The sequence below is a fragment of the Aphelocoma coerulescens genome, chromosome 1, assembly GCF_041296385.1.
Source record: "Aphelocoma coerulescens isolate FSJ_1873_10779 chromosome 1, UR_Acoe_1.0, whole genome shotgun sequence".
Classification (NCBI taxonomy): domain Eukaryota; kingdom Metazoa; phylum Chordata; class Aves; order Passeriformes; family Corvidae; genus Aphelocoma; species Aphelocoma coerulescens.
In genome coordinates this window covers 54,979,799-55,005,015 of record NC_091013.1, presented here as the reverse complement: position 1 = coordinate 55,005,015, position 25,217 = coordinate 54,979,799, and the positions used below count along the sequence as shown (strand labels likewise).

Genomic DNA, 25,217 nt, shown 5'->3' with positions numbered 1-25,217 from the left:
ATAATGAAGTTGCAATTGACAGGTTAACATCAAACTCGTCTGACTGTCAATAATACTGATCAATTAACAATAGTGAAATGGAGAATGTATCTTAGCAAAATGAATATAACCCTCAAAATAAAAGACTCTAAATAAAGAAGACGGGTTTCATTGATGGAAACCAAACTTGGGCTTACATATCATTATAAAAGACTTCATATTTCTATCTTGTTGCCTTTCTCTCATAACCACAGTGACAGCCTGTGGCTGACAATGCTAATGTTTGGCTTCTCTCTTCATTTGAGTTTCACCTGGTGTGAGAGATTTCTGTTTTCAGATTAGCTAGATGAATGTACTCTCACTGTGTGTGTTTATTTCATTAAATCGTATAATTGTAGTTCTTGTGTCTCTGTAGAAGCTAATGACTGCAAGTAAATATGGCAATAAGGTTTCTCATACTTTTGTGTAACAAATTAGCAAGACTTTTAGCACATTTTCAGGTTTTGAAGACCTGGGCCTTGGTCACTCTTCAAATATAATTAAAATAGCAATATTATATTGAGAAACAATGGCTGTATTTTTATTCACGTAACTTCGCAGTGTACAGTAATAACCCACACAATTCACTGAGCATTAAAGTCATTAACCAAAATTGCTCCCAGCATGAGGCAATGACTTTACTATCAAGATTAACATTACATTCTCATGAGCTGAAGCAAACTTTTACTTAGAATGAACTTTCATAAAAATACAGTGGAACAAATCTGTATTTTTGGTGTAGAGGTCATTTGCAAACATGCTCATAAACACTGTTCTTTGTCTTCAGTTGAAGCATTTAAAATAACAATATTGTTATGCAACACTTACCAGCCAAAACTGGTAGCAGTACATGTGCATGGTAATACTACAACTCTCCACTAGGGCTTTTTTCCCTACTTCATAGTTGTATTTTTTACCTTAGCATGTCTTAAGTATTTTCATAATCAGAAATTCCTTAAACAGCCACTAAAATGAAACTACCTCTACAGTTAAATATCACTAGGGAAAAAATTTCACTGCAACAGAACTAGAAATTCAGCTTACGAGTGTCAAAGAATACAATGTTCAAACAATACTACATCTGTTATTTTAACCATGAACACAGGTAAATACCCACAAAGTAACTTTGCCCAACCAGATAGCATTTTTCTCTTCTGAAAATTGCCACAGGATCGTCAACAACCATAAACTGCTTTAACTTATTTCATATTTCATTCAAAAACTTGTGCCTACAGCAGCAAAATAACTTTTGACAGAGTGCCTAGGCAATAGCTCGATACTGAATACAATATAGAAGTTAAATCCATCTAATGAGCAGCATGACTCCCATCCTGTCCTGGATTTTCCTAGGAAAATTTCTGTCACAGCACTGATCATATCATTCCCTTAGTTTGTGAGATTTGATGAGATACAGAATGTACTGTTTCAATGTCTGGTAAAAAGCAAAAAACCCTATACTTCAATTCTTCACTAATCATCAGTACAGATTGATGGTTAGATTTTCATAGATTTGACACAAATTTAGCATTCCTAAGGCTAAATCAGATGTAACCACAAACATTAAAACTTTTCATATAGCTTTTAAGAACACTTACTCATTCTGACTAATCTTCTATTAGTGTCTATACTAGGTATGAATAGAAGATCATGATTAATATACTATATTTGCACAATGTGTTTAACACAAAACTTCTAAAACTGCTTTTTTAATAACTTGCTATGAAGTGTACTAAGCCCTTTTTCTTAACTCTCCCGGAGGACTTCTATGCTGCGTTTTGAAGAGATGTACAATTCTGAGCCTGTGAAGCCAATGAAACAGCACCAACATGCAATGCTGCCTTAAAAACTCCTCTCTGATGTTGTTAAACCTTTCACAAGCCTCATATGTGGTCAGAGAATTAACCGGATAATTCCACTTAAGCTCCTCGCTTGCTTAAGCAGACATGCATTCTTGCTCCAGAGTCAATCCATTCATAGTTGCTATCCTTTTGTCATTCTTTGTATTTCTATAAATTAAGGGCTTAACATCATAGTTCAAAAAACATTTCTGTTTCGGTAAAGAAAACAAAATGCAGGTGTCATATCCAGGAAAAAAAACTGAAAAGGAAAACAGGAAAAGAAACCAAAATGCAACTCTCAGACAGTAAAGCATTTCAAATAGTTTCTTTGTAGAGTTTCATCCAACACAACCTCTTGGTCTTTCCATAAAAATATGAGAAAAATATTTCCAAAGTCAATATTCCACAGTTCATGTTGTCATCTGCCATGATGTTAATGTCATCATTCAGATCCAGCTCTGCCCAAATGAGAAGATGGACCTTAATATTGCTCATCAGATCCCAAGGCCACCTTCTCTCCTGGTTTGTACAGGCCCAGTGACAACTTAATCATCTATACAAAAGGGAGAAATACCAAAGACAGAAACTAATTCTTATTTCTATACTCCTGGGATGCAAAAGAACTCAAGTTCAATTACCTTCCAAGAGCACAGGTAAGACTTTTAACCTTCTTCTCCACACTCTAGACAAAAACCAAGAAGCTTAAGAGCAGTGCTACTTCCCCCTCCCTGTTTTCAGTATGTCTAAGTCTCCACATTCCAATGCCAAAATTCTAGTCACAGCATTGGTTAAGATCTTACTTCAATTTCTAGTGCTTTCAAAATAACACAGTAATAATGTAAATGTATAATAGAGAAGGAAAGAAGAGAAAGGCAGAAGTTCCCAAATCAAATAGTTCATCCTTAATATTTGTATGAAAACCTGTTTCTGACAGTTCCAAAACATCATGCCATTCCAACCTAACAAAGAAACCCTGTTAGAAGGGGGAATTATAAAGGTGTTAAGAAATTTGGGTTCTTTCAATTGTTCAGTGCTTCACTGATTTACTGATTTCTTTGTTAGTCTAAAAGACAGTGCAACCTCCATGTCCTTGAACTTTAAATTGATATTTAGAATGACTTTACTAAATCTAAGTCTAAAGCTAAATAGGTACAGCACTGCAAACATCAGGAAAAACTTGCTACCTTGTAGGGCATCCTTCTCCCCAGCTGTTCTTACTTACTGTGCACTTAGTATGAAGCTGTCTGTTCTACTGGATATACTTTTGTTTCCACAAATTACAACACGAGGCATTTCAGGCAAACTACATTATTTCCTAACAATCCCGATGAGCTAATATGATCAAATATTCATGCACGTGCTTAAAAACATCTCTACCATTGCAAAGCTCGAAGGGATGAAAAAGAAAGTAACCAAGTTAGCAAAGCAACCAGATAAGCAGAGCAGTGATGGTGACTCACCCGAGTTGGGGTCAGAATTGCCATCAGCTTCAGTCCTCTTGTCCGGTGAAGCCTGGTCATAGAATTCGTCCTGCGGCTGAACCAGAGGGAGAGGGTGTGAGATCAGGGTTCCACCACCCACTGGCTCGTGGTCTCCCAGACCACTGTCACTGCAGCTTTCCTGGGAGCCATCGGGGAGGTGAAATGTAACACGGCGCTGGGACTACAAAGAAGAGCACAGGACACACTGATTAGTGCTCTTCTTTTCTGCTCTCTTGACTATTTTTTTTTTTTTTTACTTTTGACATACAGATAGATCCCTGGCAATGCTTATGAAGCAATTGCTATTATAATGTTTGCTTATTGTTTGTTTGTGGTTTGGTTTGTCTTTATTTTTTGGCTTGCTTATAGATGGGAAATTGGCAGATGGGAGAGCCAAATTTCAAAGGTCTATACGTGCTCATCTGTGAAGTAAACTTCTTATAAGAAATTGAACAGTGGAAAATTAGGTATATTTCTCCTAATTTTCAAAACATTATCTATAAAAAAACTCTGAGAAGCAGAAACCGTTGCAAAGTAGGTTATGAAAAACAAATGACATCTGACAATTTCGTAAGTATATATTTCTGAGGTTAAAATCTGTACTAGCACTATTCAAACTGGGAAAAAAAAAGACATCCACTAAGCTAAACAAGCCCATAAAAATGGTTGTCATCTTTAGGGAATAGTAGCAGAATTACACATTTCACTGAACGTCTTAAAAAAAGAAATGCGTAGCCATCTCAAAAGAAAAAAAAAAATAAAAAAAAAACCCTTCAGTGTACACTTAGGTTAGCAAACCATTATTGATTTGGAACCCCTCTCATCTGGAGAAGTAATCTGACTTTTGAATTGTGGCCACAGAATGATACTGTGATTCCCCAAGAGCTTCAGAGCTGATAGCACCGCTGCAAATTGTTTAGCAACCATGACTGTGGGATTCATGAAAGGAATGCTACAGGTCTTCATGGATCAAAACACTGCACCTTTGAAGGATCCGAAACAACTAGTTTAAGAGTATCTCAAGAGAGTGGTTAAATTAAGTTAAGCAGATCTTCCCACAAAAACAAGTTTCAGGAGCTTCAGTGGTCTGGTTTGCTAGTTTAATTTAGGATAAAGTAGAGATTCACAAAGTTCATCTTAAGCATCGTAACTGTATAGTTTAGTAGTTACTTCTTACCAATATTAGTCATCTGAAATTTATGGGGTGTATCTAAGCTAACGATTCATGATTTCTACAGAGCCAGAAGAAAAAGAAACATTAGGAAAATACTACAACAGGTATCTTTCACTAGTTGAGAGTTTTTGAAGTAGTTAAAATCAGGTGTCCTGTATCCATCCTGAAAATCTCCCCCTCCTCCTTTCATTTTTCTTTTAATGAGAAAAACCTCAAGGTAATAGTACTAACTGTATGTTTGCTTATTAAAGACTATTTGTTAATGGTAATTGCTACCATTTTATATGATGATCAATATACTCTACCAAGTTTCTTTTTATTCATCTCCCTTGGGTGGACGTAGTTGATTAAGTCAACTTTAGATTACTTTGTTATTCAGTCTAGAAATAAATGTAATATTATTCGCTCTTGGCTGTGACTTTATAATTAGTATTTTGCTTTTAAGTTCCTTTTCTAGCTTTAGGAGTAGAATTCAGCTGTAAAAAACCAAATAGATCCTCTGAGTCATTGGATGCACTCATTACATCAACAGAGAACCTAACTCTATATATGTCACTAAGAAAAACTTTTATCTTACACTTAGCTACTTTTTCTTGTGACTTTTTTGTTCTGGAACTACCGTCCTAAATAATTTTTAATCACTAGAAGGTTCTTCCCCTTCAATATGAGCAAAACAGAGATGTAGCTAACTACACAACTTAAAATCTTCTCTTTCTGCAACTACTTTCAGAAATATAAATGTGGAGATCTGTTTTTCCAAGCCAAGAATTAATGTCACTGGTAAAGTCAGCAAGAGGCAAACTGTGGTGGTGCATCCTCCCCATCCCCACCCCCCTCCCCAAGTCACACTATGATCTGAGGAGATTGCTTTCATTTAAACTTTAAAGACTCTGTAAGAAGGCATGAATGTTTGAGAAAATTAAGCCCTAAGATAAGGGAGGAGATGACAAATTCAGTTTTAGGTTCTGCAAAATAATAAGACCCCTATAATTAATTAACCACCTAAATATAAACAGAAGAATACATAATTACAATAATGTCCTATTTCATGAGTTATATAGTAAAAATACTGATCTTAGGTAACAAAAATTCCTCATACTAGCTGAAATCTGCTCTGACTCTATACTGACAGTGACAGGGGCTGGTCAGCCAGTAAAATGACACAGGCCTAACACTAATACTGGCAACTTCTCGGCTGATAGTAGTATCACTTTTTAAATCCATACTTTAAATGATGAGAGGAAAGTATATTGTCTTACTTTTCTGAGCCACTGTAGCATAGTGATCTGCCTTGGAATGTGGTCAAACTCAAATAATGCCCTATTTTGCAAGCTATCAGTGGTGGGCTGAGAGGCTCAGTCATGTGCTGGTTTTGGCATTGAATTATGCTAAAAGCTGTCTGGTTCAGAAACTCCAAATCAAGCTCCTGATAGTGAGGCAAAGATTTGGCAGATAAGCTGCTAAGAAGACCTGGAGACATATGACTGGCAGTCAATCACTATATACTGTAAAAGTCCACTCTACTTTCATACAGTTGGGTTCTTCTAATATATTCCTTCTTGGAGTGTGTGTATGAAGCTTTCTCCCTTGAAGTGGAGAAGCCCCTTCAAGGATACTCCTCGAGGCTGAGTGAAAGAGATCTGCCCATGAGCATTGGTGTGCTGAGTTACATCAATCTCTACTTAGTAATTGTTTATTTTTGCCAGCTTTATGTAATTGCTTTGATAAACAGCACTATACCTATACTATACACTGCTAGTAGTTTTAGCTTTTAAACTCTGTAGTAGATAACTCTGATTAAGATATTTCATCTAATCATTTGTCATATAAATAATAAATTAGTTCATCTCTGTGGGACAGAGTTACTTAAACCACTGAAAAAGTCTGGGGCTGAGACTGGATCCAGTGGCACCTAAATTAATCTCTGAGAAGTTTAGAAAGCAAGGGGGGGGGGTCTTTCTGCACCCCATGACTCAACAGCAGGGCTTCTCTAATAAACTTTCTCCGAAGTTCCCATTCTCACCCACAACAGCCACCTAGCCAAGGAACCCACAAACCATTATAAAGGATTATAAAAAAATAAGGGTCATGTAAACAGTGATCCAGTTCCAGACATGATGGATGGACAACATGCAGTCTGTAAAGAAACTTTAGATTAAATCGTGCCATCAAAACAATGAGGGAAACAAGCCTTCCACAAAAAGAGACCCAAAGCAAACACTTAAGCTTAGGCATATCAATAATTGCAAGGAAAGACTGTCCTCAACATACTGAGAGCTTATGGTAATTGTTAAGTAATGTGGTATGTGGCCACTGCCTCCACTGCCCGGTCCAGAAGCCTCCTGCTGGACCCCAGCCTGGGATCTCTGCACTAGGAACGCTGCTGCAGTACCAAGACTGAGCATATATCACAGACACGCACATGGATACCGATTTGGCCACAGCTGTGGCTACACAGACAGCCTCAGACAAGGCTTTGCCTCCAGCAGCCCCCACATTCAGAACTCACACCAGTCACAGGCACACAGGGACACACCCCCTCCTCCTGTTGGGCTGTCAGAGGCAGAAAGGCACAAGTGCAGCACGCACACCACACTCTCCAGGTTCACAAGCACAAACCTTAACAGATCTCCCTAGCACCAGCACAGCCCCTTTGCCTGTCCAGCACACCTGTCCAGATCCTAGACCCCCTTACCAACCCCACAGGCCCCCAGCTCACCACTGGGTGCTCACCGTTCATGTGCAGCACCCACACACTTGTCCCTCTGGCAGGACACAATCATGGGTCCCCCAAATACCAGCATTGCCCCACTGCCTGCCAGACACCCCCACCCAGACCTGGGGCCTCCCATTCCTGGCTGGTCCAGCTTGGACTTTGCCAGTGAATCCACACAAAAACACCATGCACAGTTGGCTTGGGCAAGCTACACAGACTCTCCTCCAGAAACTGGCATTTGGCACATGGGATGTGACACACAGTCCAGATCCTGCACTGAGCCCCTCACTGAGTGCTCACTGAATTTCTTGTCACCACAACAGCAGAGACAGGGACTCTTCTTTCAGAAGAAAATTCAACATGCTTAGACAATGTTCGTGTTCATCTACTCTCTTGTGCAACCAAATCCAGCTTTAAATTCTTTTTACCTGAAGACGGAATCAAGTTATTCTGAGTAATGAGGTTTACAGTTGGTACAACACTGGGACTAATGATAACAAGTAATTACAAATTTAATTATGCTAAAACATACGTGGGATTATACACAGCATGAGGTAAGGTTATGGTTCAGGTCCCAACACTTGGCCAAAATTCACATCTAAAATCTGTGACAAATTCAATCCTGAACAAACATTTGGTGGGGGGGAATAGGAGTTTTCTTCAGGTCCTGATAAAATCCAGTCCTTATTTTTTTATCAGGAAATATCACATCATTGTTATGTGAAACCCAAAACTGAAAGGAGAATTCAGTCAAACTAATATAATTTTAACCTGTATCAAAGTAATTTCAATATATAATTCAGAACAATTCGACTCAATAGGATGAGTTTAAAATTCAGGAAAACAATTAGTATCAGTTATATGGACTCATTCTCCTTTAATCACCTCGTGCAGCTCATCTAGGTGAAGCATGACTTCACACCCACAAGAGATACACCATCTCAGATGGTGATAATGAATAGCAAACTTCTGTGCTATAAATAGGACAGTTCAAGCATAATAGCAACACTGTTTTTTCCTAGTTTTGGACCAGGTGGTCAGCCAGCCAACACTTTTTTAACATAGTAACATCAAAATTATATCAAATCAAAAGATACATTAAACCAGTCTGGCTCCTTTTTTCTGGCTACAACAAAGTCAAACAGGTGCCTACTACTTCCTAACAACTGTAATTTGTGAAATTACTAAGTATAAGCAATAGCTGTGGTAATTGAAAATGCCAATAAAAATAGCAACAAAAACCCTGGTTTAGAGATGAGGAATGGATGGCAGAAGGTGGGGATATTCTAAACTTACTGATCAAGTACAGAAAAGTAAAACTTGCGCTTGACATAACATATTTCACTTTTCTTCCATACAATACTTTATTTGGAGATACTGAAAACACTTAAAAATATATTTGTGTTGCAGCTTGTCATTTTTCCTTCAACGTACTCTCCTGTTCTATTTTTCTCACTCCTTCTTAATATGAGGAATTTAATGGTGCCCAGTGACAGAGCAGGTAATCATGGGCAGAAACTGAAACACGGGAGGTTCTCAACTCAGGAGACTTTTTTTACTTGGAGAGTGACTGAGCACTGGCACAAGTGGTCTACATACGCTATGTAGTCTCCCTCCTTGGGGATATTCAAAAGCTATCTGGACACAGTTCTGGACAAACAGCTATAATTATCCCTTCTTGATCAAGGGGTTGACTAGATGCCCTCCTAAGGCCCTGTCCAATCTCAGCCATTCTGTAATTCTGTCAATTCTAGCCAAAAAGAAAATCTGGAAGTATTTGGAGTAATTTAATATTTTTTTCCAGAGCAGAAAACATAATCTTGTACTGGAATACTTTATTTTTGACAATCTTAGCTGTATAAAATGTATTCTGATACCACAATTTCTAATTTCATTCCATACAAATCTATGGCACTGTAGAAGTTGCACGGAGCATTATATTTACGACACTGACATCCTTACTTACCCAAAAGAATTGGTAGAAATTGTACCTCAGCACTGATTTCTAGAAAAGGCAGGCTAATACCAGTGAGGTTTGGGCACTACTTAAGAGACTAGGCTTTTTTGCTGCTGCCCTATTCCCTGGACACACACACATGCACGGGTAGAAGTGGGCTGCAAATAATATAAGGTATTTTGTTCACCTGAGTGCTAAAAGCCTGAAGTACAGGGAAAAATCAGGACATGTGATATTGAGTGTTTGAAATGTCCTGTGGCAGGTTGAGTTTTGAGCTGTGTTGGAAACACAACTTTAACGTAGGAAGTATAAGCGTTAGGTTTCAAAATTTTTCAGTTTTTTCCATGGTACACTAGCTTCTAAAATGCATTTTATTTCTAATTATGTGCTTGAATCATACAGCAAATTACAGAAATCAGCATTAAGAGGAGATTTTGCTTCCTTTTTATTCCAAGAACCAAACCTTCAAGCTTTGTGGAACTATTCTATTGTTTTTGCTAATCAGGGATCCCAGAAATAATTATACTATTGTTCCACTGCTGAATGTCTCACAGGGACAAATTTGGCTACAGATCCTATCCATTGTTATAAACCAAGCTGTAATTAAAAAAACATTTCTACACTGGGTAGTTGGAAATAGAACCTGCTGAATTTTAACCAGCCGAGTTGCATTTTGAGTTTACAAATTAGCTACTTTAAACTTCTTCACTCAATACAGTTGTGAATTAAAAGCCTTGGTTTCTTCTCCTTGATTTTCCAGACAGGCAGAAGCCATTAAAACATCCCGTTCACAGCAAGACAAATTAAACTTTACAGAATGGGATGTAGGTTTGCATATCAGAATATATATTCAAGCATGACATGTTTTTAATTGTCACTGAAATATTTTATTTCAGATATGGAGACTGCATCAAGAAAAACTATTTCCCTTTCTTTTCTGAACTATTATGGTATATTTTGTGTTAAGATGACCAAGAACTATTATGAAGGAAAAACAACTTCAAAGAAAACATTCTGGGAATATTTTCTTTATGGAAAGATTGTTGATATGGACGCTTAAAAGCAAAACTTGACAAAAAAATCACCTTTATTATGAAAAATAAAGAAAAGATCTACGCATGACATAATTTCCTGAAACCCCACTCATGAATAAAGAAGTCTGAAGAGAAGCATATTAAAATAAAATCAAATTTAAACAGTAGACAAATATTCTAAAAAGCCCATTGGCTATTGATGATTAAATGATGATTAAATTATGATTATGGAGAAGATATTGTTTGACCTCAAGTTTGCGAAAATATTGTAAAGACACAAGAAAAATTTATGCTTAATTCCAAATGTCTTTGCGAAGATGTCTGTTTCATAAAATTTGTTCCTTCCAAAACAAAGATTCCTAGTTCATGTACTAAAACATGGATTTAATTTTTTTTTAATGAGATCAAGCCTGTAAATGGAGGGAAAGTCACAAAAACAGGTTAGTTAACAGTTTTGACAAAACATATCTACGTTTGTATTTGCTCCACAGAAAGAACTGGCAAGGTCTTTAAATTAATACATGGTTGCCGTAGTAGTTTGTTTTATAAAGAAACAATGTTTTTTATGTTTTTCAGTTCTGATTGACTTACTGGAAGGCCCCTAAAATATACAATCTACATTCACTTCCAGTTTGGTAAGATAAATCAAAGACTGTTGTAGCGTATCTCACAAGAAGTCCACAAAGCACCTCAAACAGGGCTTTGTATAAGTCAGCTTGCTCATACACACCTTCCTCTTTCATGTTTCACTGAATCTCACAAAAGAATGTACATCTGAGATAAAATCAATCTACTTTCTTAGTGAAAGCCACGCTTGCTTTTCCCTTACAATCTTGGCTCAAGTTTGTGTTACGCACAAATTGTGCAGTAGATCCCTGCAATTTGCTAAAAGAAATAGGGTTACTTTTTCTTGCCTGCTGCTAAACTGAACTTCCTCATGCAGTCCCCTTGGCAGTCCTTATTTCAAGGATCCTGCTTGCATTACAGGATAATCCATTCTCTATGCCCATCTTGGTATCTTACCCATAGAACCAAGATAATGCAGATAGATAAGGTTTTGGCCAATCTTTCAAGCTAAACTAAGAATGAAAAAAAGAAAAAGCAATTGATACAGCTTCTTCATGCTACTTCTTCATACCATGATACCCATATAAATAGCTGGAGTGCCTCAGTATTTACTTTTTTTTCCCTTAAGGTAACAATGTAGGTATTGATTTCAGAATGTAAATTGTTGTTATCCCCAACAATCATTTGATTTCTTCTGCTCAGTTTCTCAGTACTAAAATTTCATAGAAATCTGAAAAATATACTGCAATATATTAAAAGGAAACATAAATATAATTACCTATTACACTGCTCGTGCTACTTAGGCTACACAGACTGGTCTTTTCATAACAGTGAAAAATATTATTTATTACAGTCTGCTGCATGACTGGGTAGGAAATGACAGCATGAGGGTCCCAAGCACATTTAAACATGGAGAACAAAGAGCCAGCCTGGTTGGAGACTTGTTTTAGTTTTTCAGAGACAGTGAATGAAGAAAAGCCAGCAGTCAAATCCTGTGGTTGCCATTATCTTTTGAGGCAACATTACGCTCTTCCTGTGTTTATTTAGTGATGTTCCTTCAGTTTATTTCATGAAACCATAGTCTTTATTCCATAAATTCTTCCTGGGTTTTGTTGAATTTTTTTGTTTTTAATTGGACATTCAAAAGACACTAAACACAGGACTATCACATGTGTCATACGTTAGCAAGCATAGTCCCGGAAGGGATATCCTTGCTAAGGGGTGCTTACAGCTTCCTCTGGGACCTGACAGAACCTATCAGCTGGCCAGTTTGAATATGGACAATTCTTTAAGCCACTTAAAGTTGTGACCGCCTCTGTGATACACACTTAAGAATAGACAAACTCCCCCCCAAGCTCTCTCTCGTTTCCGGCGCTGGCACAGGTGGCTGCAGGGTCTGAGCGGGGGCCAGCGGGCCCAGCCAGGCCCTGCTTGGGCCAGGCCGGGCCGGGCCACGGCCAGCCTGGAGCCATGGGCCTGTTCCAGCCATGGAACCACTCCCTCACTGCCTTGCCATGGGCAGCCGGAGCGGCTCGGAACCCCCCCTCCACTGCGGCCGAGATTCAGCAAAGCGGCACCTCTGTCCGGCAGAGGTCAGGGGACCAACTGCGATAAGCCACATTCCAGCTGCAAGGCCGAGGTGAGATTAACCCTTTTATTGCTGTGAAGAGCTGAAAACCTGAGGGAAGAGAGAGAGGAGATGCTTAAAGCTGAAAGTCTGTTGTGAAGCTATGATATATCAGAGTATCCCGTTGTAACTTCATGAAGATATGGGGGGTGGAGTGTTCAACTTGTAAGCAGAAGCACCTGTGCTGAGATAGGCAGATGCTGACGCAGCTGTAATTTCATGAGAAGTTTGGACAGAGAGAGATGAACCAGATGAACCAGATGAGGACTTTTGCTCCAAAGAGGAAAGGGGAAAAACCTCAATTCCTAGAGATGCTTCCAGAGATAGTCTTAAAGATGAAGATGACCCTTTGCTCCCAGGGAAGGAGAAGGGCCTCTGTTTTTTTGTTTCTGAACAGCTCAACCTTAAAATTGTACCCCAGAAAACTTTCAAGAGTGGACCCTCGAAAGCAGTTGCGGGAAAAGCTGCAAGTCGGGGGAAGGGACTCACATTGCGAGCAGAGAGACTCCTCTTCCTGAATGGACTGAACAATATTTGGAAGTGGGTGGCTGTCTCAGTGTGATACTGTTTTCATAGCATGAGCAAAAAGAGACTTCTCTTTCTAAATGGACTGAACCAGGTTATTATGGAAGTGGTAAACAGACTGAACATCTTAAGGGTTGTCTTTACATTGTCAGTGGGAGACGGGAGGAAGGTGGGGGGAGGAGGAGAGTTCTGAAGGTGGTATAATTTTTTTTTCTTTTCTTCTTTTAGGTCTGTTAATAAACTTCTTTATATTCATTCAAGTTGGTGCCTGCTTTGCATTTCTCCTAATTCTTATCTCACAGAAGATAAACAGTAATGAGTATTTTAGACCAAACCACTACAACATGTTTTAAGTTTTGCCTTCCTAATATCCACCTAAAAGGCAAATAGTCCTCTTCTTAGTAAGTACTGCTATCTACCTAAAATCATCTTGGCTACAAGGTAAATTTGGCATAACAAGAAAGCTAAGTGTTACAATTTAATCCAGTCTAAATCAGAGTATTACCTTGTTCAGCTTTGGAGTCTGGTAAAACACTAATAAATTTCGAACATTTGAAATATTAGCCCCCATCCTCCTGAATTAATTGTCTGAGACTCAGAAAATCAGTTCTAAGTCTACGATTATTAAAATTAGTTATCTCAGATGCAGGGAAAGGAAAGTGGAGAGAAAAGATGGAAACTTCTGTACACGATACCACATAAAAGGAAATAGCCATGTGTGTTGCCAGTAGAAAACTAAGCTCATATTCAGAAACATTATTCACCCAAATGGCTAGACGTTAGTAGACCGTGTTAGCTGGATACATTTATTACATGTTTCTTACGAGAAACTATGTGGATAAAAATCCTGAGAAAGGACGCATTAAAAATGGAAGGAATTTGTATATGCCTATTAAAAATTAAAAATTAATGGAGGAAGAAAGGCAGCTCTAATGAACATTCATGCCATCCTAAAAGATATACAATTGTAAAATAACAGTAACATGCCTTTTTAAAAGGCTTGTACTCAATCACAGACTATAGATGGCAAGGTAAACTTAGGGCATGTATTAGAAGATGTAACGCAGATTAATTCTTTTGACAACTCTGTTGTTATAACCCTTGACATTAGAGAGACATGAAGTTCAGAGCCTTCAAATTTAAATGCCCCAAATTAACCTACCTAGATCTTGCACTATATTCATAACTATTAAGGCACCTGACTTTAGATATTCAACACTTAAAATTTTAGCTGTGTTTAATAGAAGTATTTAAGATGCAAGACCCTGCAGAAAACAGATCTCACTGACAAAAAGATACTGACTTGCTCAGATATAAACAATTTAGTTGTGATAAAATTATATTTTATGTGAACTTTAGTAATTTAAAGACTTCAGTGATCTTCAATTTATTTATTTAGTTTGGTTTTGGTGATGAGCTACTCCCAGCATGACAGATAATGCACATTACAAGTGCACTCAACTGAAGGAGCATTTCAGAAGCACTGTACCAATTACAACAATAACCAGCGTAACTTCTCTACACTCTGCGAAGTTTTACATCAGTAAAAGCATGTGTTGAACAATAATGCATATAAGGTACTAAATGTAGAAACAGCTGCTGCTGAGATTTAACAAGTTAAATTATAATAATATATTTACCCTGATTTACATTCTATAAAATTCATCCAGCTCCTGTAATGTGAACAGGGCAATAAAGTTTCAGGGACTAACTTTTACCTACAAATTACATTTTCAAATGTGAGAAGAAACAATTGAGAATTTTTTCTATCTCAGGGCTATACAGTATCTGGAAGCTGCTTATAAAAGTAACCCTATTATTGTCATATATGAAAAAATTGACTGGTATATTTGCATTTATATATGTAATTTTAACATAAATTATGTTTATAGTATTTAATGAGTTACAGAAGTGTTCCATCAACTAAGGTTTAATAATTACATTGAACAAACTGATACAGGTAGTATGATGTCAACAGTCATTACTGACACTGCATCTTACTGTTGAAGCCTAAAATTACTGTGTTACAGAAGTACTATGTATTTATGATTTCATCACTGTCAGTAACTAGAGCAGATATGCAGAGTTCTGCAGTGCCAGGAAGCAGGAAACTTTACAGGGATCTTCAGGAAAAAGAAAGATGTGATAAAAACCCCTTTAGTATTCTGTTCCATCAGCATTCTTTAGTACTGCACATAACCTTGGAAATCAAGCAGGCTACGGATCTTGTGTGAAGGTAGCAATCTTTTGTCTGGGGCGATGCAGCCCTTGCTCTATGTTAGAATTAATCTTGGGATTTGAATGGTTTCATTTTAATAACGCATATAAAAGGAAGAGAAACATACTTTAAAACCGAAAGATTTAGCAACAAACGACCAGTGTCCACTAGGAAGTTCGTACCAAAGAGCTTTAAGGGTAGTCACTGATTTAAACAAAAAAAACAATGGGGGGGGGGGGGAGAAAATCTGAAGGCCTTTAAATGGTCACACTCCAAACTAACCAGTGTTCATAGTAACATCACGATGGCAGTCTTCACTTTTATTTACGTGAGTTTGAGGAAATTCAATTAAGAAGATTATATTGATCCTCAATAAAGCAAGGCTTAGCAAATGCAGGAAAAAAGCAGAATTCTAATAATGATTCTAAGGATATCGTATTAGCATGGGGACAGGAGGAGGGCAAGGAAGGAGGCTGTTGCAGAATAGTACATTGGGACACTGCTTCCCGAACTAGTAGTGGCATGTATGGGTATCTGTCACTGTCAGCTCACTGGGTTACAATTAATTCTGAGTCAGCAGTCGTGTCTTCTCCTACAAGCACAGAAAGCAGAAATGGCCGCAGCGCTGCTCTTTGAGGACAAGAATGTCTGCATGCAGTTGTGTGTCTGTTAACACAAGGAACACTAAAGCTGTCACACTAGATAAATGGATCCACATTGGAGAAACTGAGAGGGGACATGACTGTCCAGAATAATATGGTTAAGCCAGTGCATTCTGGGAGAGATGCAGTTTCGAGAATATTTTAATTTTTAAACTGATATTATTATCCCAATTGATTACACACACTATAAGCTAATTAAAACACCTCTGTTAACATATCTGCAACTCAAATAGAAAAAGAATTAGACAAAAATGTATTTCCACCATAAAAACATATGTTTTCTTACTTGGGACAGGATGTGCTTAAGAACTGCTTTACTAACAATAATTTTCTGAATTTATTTTAGTTTTGGTTTTTTGTTTGGTTTTTTTTGTTGTTGTTGTTGTTTGGGTTTTTTTGTTTTTTTTTAATTTGACTCCCATAGCTTTGGAGTTTTCATTTCACATATGCAAACATGCGATACAGAAAATGAAAATTTAAAAAATCCCCATCTTTTCACTGAGGATTCTTCAGCAAACAATGCATATAAAAAATATTGACTACAAACTTCTCTTCCAGCACATATAAGACCTATGTATATCTGCCTTGCAATATCTTATGATGACAAAGCCTGGAAAGCTAAATCCACAGAGAGTTATAATTATTTTTTGTGGCTGAACGTTTTTGGGTTTTTTTTGTGTTGCTTTGGTAATAGGTCTTTCATTCCTGTGCCATGTTAACTGTTGGGGCAAGTCTCTGCTACATGAAATTATAATCCCAAATAAAACACAGAATCAAGAATAAGCCTGTGAAGGTATTTCCACGCAGAGGTTTCTATAGAAAAAAGGATGTATCAGCAGCTTAGCCAGGAGAGATAAAACCTCATTAACAAACAGGATAAAAAAGATAACAGGAAAAAAAAATTACTTCTTGCATGGAAACCAGCTGTGTGACAGTGGTATTGCTGTACTATCAAAACAGCAGATACTCTCAGTGGGATCTTACTGTGAGAAAAAACAGGTAGGATGTATTTTCTGCTGGCCTCAAGCAGAAGTCAAATGAGACCTGACAAGAATCACTATTATTATTAGACTCCATCCAATTTTCAGTATTTTCCACAAATTACATATGGCATGCTCCTGACGCATTAAAAGTTATAGGGAAAACAAGAACTCTGACTATCACTTGGATAGTTTCAGGTAATGCTGCCAATGCCATGTTCCCCTTAGAATAAGCAGAAAATGTTTGATAGTCCAGATTTATGTTCTGATGTTGATGAACTAACCTACTTTGTGCTGCCTGAGATTAATGTCAGTAAAGTAAAATCACACTGATGAACTTCTTTCAGTGGCCTAAAAGAGTAACTTTGAGGAAGTCTCTGAAGTTTCATCAACTGATGCTAAGTCACCTACTTTTACTTGGCTTCTGTTGGAAAGACAGCACTAAGTCACATTCTAGCAACTATAGAACTTTATACAACCTTGGCCCGTGACTTCTCCATTTTCAGTCTACAAAACTGAAGAAAGCAGGACGTTGGACACCTACTTGAATATAAAACAATTTAGTGATTGGTACATATATTTTTCTAATGTACATACTAGCAAGTTTCTCATTTCACAAAATTTGCCGGATGCCATTACCTTTGATGCCAGTGTTTAAAACGGATGGATTTATTTTTGCACTTTCCACCTAGTACACATGACCGTGTTAATTAATACAGATTGGCAAGGACTGCTGACTTTTGAGCCCAGCATTTACTAACATTTCAAGGGTAACTTGTACCTGTTTTGCAAACTCTAGCTTTTCATTACGCAAACTGAGAAGCACAAAATTTCTGCCTCAAATTTTATTTTCCCTAACAATACTAATTTAAATAAAAGCATGTAAAACACATAGCCACAAAGGAATGAAATAGCACTTCACAAAAAAATATTGTAAAGCTATATGCACATGCCCTATGTGTCTTCATTTTGCAGAGAACATTAAAAAATAGAAAGTGCATATAGGCTGTATCTAAACCTAAACCAATTGTTGACAAATATTGCTGTTATGTCATGATAATTCTACATTACTAGCTAGCTACTGAACAGACAGGACACACTGCTGAGTAAGAATTTAGCATTAAAAAAACCCCAAAAAATCTTGTTTAATAAATTATTTCTATATATGGGCAAATTGAACGGACTTGTTTTAAAATCAATTTCTCACATGTAGTAAATCAGGATCCTTTCTGATATGATCCTTTCTATGACAGATGAAAATGCATGGTGGCACTTTGAGATTTAAGGTGTTATCAAACTGTAGAATAAATCATAGAGCTCAATGCCTGTGGAAGCCACCTTATCTCAGCCTTCACAGGTTGACAAGGCAAGTAAAGAATGCATGCAAGCTCCCTGGTTTGATCTCTATTGTTGACAGATCACAGATATGGAAGTCTGAGATATTTCCACAGGAACTGCAAGTAGGATGATAACTAGTCAAAAATGGCAGACAGCCACACCTACTTCTCCAAAAAATGTGAAAGTGGAAAGGTGTTTATTTTCTTTAGAGAAGCTGAACAGAAGAAGAAAATATCATTTTATTACAGTTGCTAGTAATAAAGAAAAAGCAGTAAAAAAGAGCAGGCAAAACAACATTTAGAAATTTCTCTGAAATGGAGACTTTAATACTTCTTCACACAATTTTGAATTTCCTTTGTAGAAGGAATAAATATGGGCCTAACTTGGAACCTAGTCAAGTCACTGGAAAGTTGTCCACTGATCTCAACAGGATTAGGACTGTATTATTAGCATTTTTGCTGGCACTAAATTTAATAAAATTCCAAGTTTTTCCTGTTATCTAATGGTCATTGCTATGAATGTTTCTGACTTTACCAACCTTTTAAATCTAAATTACATTACTCACAGATATTATTTTTTGTACTGGAGACACTCATTATACATAATCTACTTTTCTGCCTTGTAGTGTTGAATTTTTTTTTCTAATGTGTGCTAATAAGTATTCCTTGGATATAGAATATTAAATCTGATTATGGCTTCTTAAACAAGTTTTAAGTATATTAAATAATTGCTTGGGTTTGACATTAGGTGTTTTGTGTGTCAGTGTTTTGTCTGTGTGAGAAAATTCCTGTGCCTGAACTTCCTAGAATCAATTAAATATATATTTCTTTAATAGCCTATCACTCTAGTTTCTAAATGAAGATCAAATTCTTATGTGTAATTAATGAACTGTATATGAAGCCTACCCTTAGCTTCTGAATTATACAATGTCCAAAAAATATGTAGTAAAATATTATGTGGCAGCCAGAGCAAGATCGACATTTCAGTATGAAATGGCAGGAATGCTTCATTAAAGTCCAGATCCTCGGAAGGTAATGGAGGCCTTGCACTGCAATACGGAATGCTGATTTCATTGACAGGTAATTACTCCGTTAATGCCTCCATTATGCAAAGACAGACTAGCCAAACTGCTAAGGTGTCAAGCATCCATCACTTTCAGTCAGACCAAACCTCCCATATATGCAGGTTATAGGACAGCCAAGTCCCCCTTGGCACAGATGTGTTCACTTTGGTTCTTTAAACAGCACATGCACTGCACCCAGGCAGAGTCACAGCAGCTGAAACAGTGCACTGGAGGAAAACGGCAGCTAGGGGAATTAGATTAGTCTTTTTGGTATCAGGCATTTCTCTGCAAGAGTTCCTGTAATTAGGGAAAAAAGCAGGTATGATTACATTTGGGTAAGTTCTTACCACAAGACTATCCTTTTCCATGGAATACTTACAGGTTTACAGGTTCACAATATTAATTGTAAATAGTTTAATAGAAAGGAATACAATCAAAATTATTAAATAATTCATTCTACATCATTTGCAAACCACAGGCTAAAATGTGTATATATTAGAGAAATGCCTTGTGTGCACTTTGAAAGAGACCAGAGGGCATGAGCTTTGCTCTGTTATTTATCATTATTTCTTAGAAAAACACATAGTTCAAAATCTCTAGAATTGAAATTAGAAGCCCTCTGTAATAATGTATTTTGAGTAGCAGTCCTAATAAGAACAGTAAAAGTAACAAAAATAATCCAAAATCAAGCTGTACATGGTTAACTTCATAATGAGGAAGCCAAATGTTTCCCACACTGGGAAAAAATTGATATGGTACATGCCCTGGGTTGACAGATGGGAGAAAAAGAAAGACAGATGTGTTCTAATTTCTTGGGTAGAGTTTTTTTTTCCTTTAGTCCTTTTTTTCTGTAAGATTTCGATCAGGCATAGATGAAACTGCTTACTCAATAACACTGGCTACAGATATTCACCGGAGCAGTAATGCCAAATATCCTTTAGGACTTTGCCCACTAGTATAATCTCGAATGATATTCAGTAACAAGCAAAATGAGTAACAGCTGCCACTTTCCTTAGAAATGGAAAAATACCAACCAGGTCCAGTTTGTGCAGCCCTGGTAGAGGGGACCATCTGGAATGCTAGCCTGAATCTTAACAATTAAAATCAGGGGCCAGGTCAGACAAGTGGCATCTTAAAGAATTCATGATACTGAGTTTCTAAGCTAAACTGAAAATGACAGAAAAACCAACATGTGAGGGAATATAAGTAGTCATTCTCACCCAGGGGATGAAGGGTGGTCATGTGCTTAAAGTACAGGACATGGAGTTAGAAGACAGACTCTGTGACACATTTCATGTGTAATAAAATGTTAAGTCACTATAATCAATAGAAACTTTCCAATTAAACTCAGAATAAGGTACCTGGGGTCTATCTTCCAGGTAGTGAGAACTTCCTGATGGTGGCCAGCTGCTGTCAGCTGCCAGTGATGTGAAACATTTAACATTTTTGCTTATTGGTACGTGGGAAAGACCATTGCCCTTTTTTTTCCAGTTAGGCATGATGTTTTCGAAAGATAACATGATATTTGCAAATGAATTTAAGATGCTCAGATGGCAAATGCTACCCAGAGAATAAATATTTTATTATTTTATAATTTGAAGTAGAAGAAATATGCTCATAATTTAAATTCACTTGATTACAAAAGGCTTAACACTGAGAAGGGGAAGGATGGAAGAGAGAAGAGTAGCACTGTGAGAGGAAATACTCGAATAACATAGGAAAGAATGCTCTTCCCTTACAAAATTTACAATCTGATTGAAGACTGGATGAAGTAAAGACAACAAGAGAGCCATGGGGAAATAACATAGGTAGCAGTAACAGCTCCACATGATTACTGTGGTTAGCGATGTGTCCTGCTTGATGGATCTAAATTATTATGCTTTCTGGTTGTTTCTGGGGATATACTTTCCTTCTTTAAAAAAAAAAAAAAATAGAAAAGAAAAAGCAGCAGCTTTTCCTTTGCCTCTTCTGCTATGTTCGTAATGTATTGCTATTTTCTTTAATCTCCTAATTGCAGTTCTATAAGAATTTTACTTTAAAATATTGTCATGCTTTGATTTTTTTAAACAATAACAAATAAAAATAATATTTATTCCTCCCCATCACCCTGCCCCCTCCTCCCCAATTTCCTTGTAAGATCCAGTAGTCACCTATCTGCAAACAATGAAAGCATCTTTAAGAGAGTAAATATAGGAAGACCCATTATCAACTGATGACAAGAACAGGATATATGTGATAGAATTAAATTTGCCCAGGGATCACAGGCGACAAGAAAAACTTCTTTATGTATAGCAGAGATAAAAGGAAGAGGATTCAAATGTGAGCCCCCTGCAGAAGAAAGAGGAGACTTGGTTACCTGGGATATGAAGAAGGATGAGGTACATAACTTTTTTGTGTTGGCCTTCTCCAGCAAATACTCCAGCCACAGCATCCAAGTCACAGAAGATCAAGGCAGAGACTGAGAATGAAAAACTGCCTGCAGTAGGGAAAGATCAGATTCAAGATCATCTAAGGAATCTGAAGGGACTCAAACCCTTGGAACATGATGAGATATATCTGTGGGTCCTGAGAAAACTTGCAGGCGAAGTGGCTGAGCCACTATCCATCATGTTTCAGAAGTCATGGGAGACCAGAGAAGTTCATTCCCACTGGCTGGAAAAGGGGAAACATAATCTCAACTTTTGAAAGAGGGAAATAATGCAGACCCGATGAACTACAGGCCAGTTAGTCTCACCTCATTGCCTGGCATGATCATGGAGCAGATCCTACTGGAAATTATGCTAGGGCACATGGAAAAGAAGGACACGATTGGTCACAGACAACATGGCTTCACTAGGGGCAAACCATGCCTGCAAAACTTGTTGGCTTTCTACAGTATGATTACAGTGTTTGTGGATAAGGGAAGAGCACCTGGACTTGTGCAAAGCGTTTGACCCTATCCTGCATGACATCCTGGTCTCTCAGCTGGAAAGACACGGATTTGACAGATGGATAATGCAGTGGATAAGGAATTTGGCTCCACTCAAAGAATTGCAGTCAATAGCTTGATGTCCAAGTAGAGACCAGTGACAATGCATGTTCCTCAGGGGTACCTTTTGGGAGTGGTGCTGTTTAACATCTTTCTCAGCAATGTGGATACTCCATGGATCTGTTGAAGTGAGTCCAGAGAGATCCACAGAGATGATCAGAGGGCTGGAACACCACTCCTATGAAGGCAGGCTGAGAAAGTTGGGCTGTTCAGCCTGGAGAAGGATTCAAGGTGACCTTCTGTCACCTTCCAATACCAAAACTGGGCCTACAAGAGAGCTAGAGATGGACTTTTATAAGGGTGTGTAATGATAGGACAAGGGGGACTGGCTTTAAACTGAAAAGGGTAGACTTAGATTAGATATAAGGAAGATATATTTACTGTGAAGGTGTTAAGGCACTGGAACAGGTTGCCCAGAGAAGTTGTGGATGCCTCATCCCTGGAATTGCTCAAGGCCATGTTGGATGGTGCCTTGAACAGCCTGGTCTAGGTGGAAGATATCCCTGGGATTCCCCGGTTGGCTGTCAGCCTCTACCCCTCATCACTCCCCCAGAGCTTCCCCACTGGTCCCTGTTCCCTAGTCCTGCCCTTTCCCCGCCCCTGGATAAAACTGTGAGCTGCGGGATCGTGTTGGTGTTTGCCTCTGCACCCTTCGCCAGCGTAGCAGCAATGAATGCTCCTGGCGGAACGCACGGAAATGCCCTTCTCGGCTCTTTGGTACCGAGTGCATTACTGAGCCCACCCGTGCGGCTGTGGGGGCACGCGGGACCACACGGAGCCGGGCAGGGAACCATTACCTGCCCTAGCAGAGGGGACTGAAACTAGCTGATCTCTAAGGTTCCTTCCAACCCAAACCATTCTACTGTTCTATGACGCTATGATATTCTCCATGAACACTTCTATCAAATGGTAGTGAAAATACATAAATGTGAGTTTTGATATCATTACAGGAGTTTTTTTTAATCTTAGATGGTGTCATTTGTCTGTGAGCATCTACTCAACTCACTCACTGTGTTTTCCTTTATTGCTACTATAAAGATACTTTTAATTTTTTTTCAAATGTACAAAGATCATTAACTAAAGTGACATGATAACATACATGAGTAATCCAAGTGAAAACACAGAACTATTCATTTCTGGGAAACTATGAGTAAATCTACACACTACATGATATGGACATTTATCTATGATAATATCCAAATAGTGCTTGTATAAATAATGGTGGGACACTCCTTCAAAGCAGCAACTCAAAAACTGCTTTACTCAATCCTGCTTTCTGTCTAAACTTAAATACAACACATACGTATATTGTGCCAGGCTCCAGAATAAATACTTCATACAGTACCAACAACAATTTTCACTGCTATCTAGCACAAAGACCCTCTCTATGTTTACTTGTGATTGTGTTTCATTTCATATTGAGATGATTAATCAGAGTAAATGTCTTTATTTTCTGCTGTTTTAACTTCAAGAAATGATCTCTTCTGGTTTATCCTATTATAAGGATCGTTACAAAAATGGGAAACAATTAACACTGGGTTTAATGAGTGAATGCCATAGAGCTGAAGTAATTGCACTCAAGGTCTGCTAACTTTTTAATCAGGCATCTGGTTGCAAGCTGCTCACGATTGATTCTGAGGGAAGAACTAACACAATCTAGGCAGCAAAAGCAGGTGTGCCAAAAAAGCAGACATGTTGGAGAAACCAATGAAAGCCTCTAGAGGTTAAAAGAAGCAAAAACTAGTGGAAAATTCTTCTTAAAAGACTTTTGCTTGGGATCCAGTCATAAATGAGTGAAATTAATTGAGGCAAATGAGCATAGAGAGAATTTTTTTTACCAAAATAATTAAGAAATATGAACAGCAGAACCACAAAAGCTCAGCCTAGAGAAGACTTACCAGTCGGAATCTTAGTGAGCAGCCTTAATTAGACAGGGGAGTTGAAATTTTCACATGCATTTTGCTACGCAAAATAAATAAGAAATACCATGAGAAGTTTCTGGAATTACAATTAGGACACTTACTATTCTCAGCACTTTTGCCTTGTTTTGGAGAAATGAACAGAAATGAACAGATCTATTTTTATTCATTAAAAATATACTTTTTTTCCTTTCTCTAATAAGTCTGTTCTCCATGATTAAGAGAGTCCTGAATCTAAAAGCGCTTACACATCATAGCCCTGGGAGCACTTATAAATTACATGTGTTGATGGAGACTATGGCTACACTCACACATATATACAGAATTACAATTATATCAAAGAGGCAAGTGCAAGAAAATAATCTATATGAAAATTGCATGCTTGCATCTCTTTTCAAGTGAAAATACCCCTCCCTAGTTCATAAACAATACTACAACAGCAAACTCCTCTCAGGATTGCCCTCAAGAAAAATTTGTTTAGGTATATATGTTTGCATATCATCTTCAAGGTTGGTGGGTTGGGGTTTTTTTACCAGTATCTTTAACTGAATCACATTTTCACCTAATTGTAATGATTTTGGCACCCTTCTTTATGAAATACATACCTTATATAACCTTATGTAGTGGTTCTGCATAAGGATTTTGACCGAACTCCCTAAAATACCTAGATTAGAAATAGAAAACTATATTGATAGTAAGATTCTGGCCCTTATTAAAGGAAAACAGGAAAGAATCTCACTTATAAATGAGTAAGCACCACCCATCTCAGGAATAAAAACCAAAAAAACAATATAGGTAATTGGTAGCTCAAGAGGTTTGGAAGCTTAATTTCATAGAAAACTCTGAAAATCTGCTACAAATGGCACTTTTCAAGAGACTGTCAAAAAACAGGATTGAGCTGAAACCTAGACATTTCTAATAATTATTTTGCAAAATCCTAATCCTTCTGCCTAGTAACAATTTCCCTCCAAATTCCAGAAATAGGTTTCCTACCTTTTAGGTACACTTTGGTCAAGAAATAACTAGTGTGCCATCTTCCGGGCTTTGCTCTTTCAAAGACAAAGCAGGCAAT

At 37.7% G+C, this 25,217-nt stretch overlaps 1 protein-coding gene across 8 annotated transcripts in view; it reads right to left on the bottom strand.

The window, feature by feature from the left end:
- PCDH9 (protocadherin 9) overlaps positions 1-25,217 on the bottom strand; it is a 678,474-nt gene that overhangs the window by 236,641 nt on the left and 416,616 nt on the right. For 4 of the 8 annotated variants that reach the window (XM_069009368.1, XM_069009359.1, XM_069009377.1 and 1 more), the window contains one exon: positions 3,317-3,518. In XM_069009368.1, the coding sequence (XP_068865469.1) occupies positions 3,317-3,518 (202 nt within the window). Of the gene's footprint in view, positions 1-2,319; positions 2,410-3,316; positions 3,519-25,217 lie in introns of those variants that run through there. The other 4 variants (XM_069009388.1, XM_069009398.1, XM_069009420.1 and 1 more) reach the window with 3 other exon arrangements.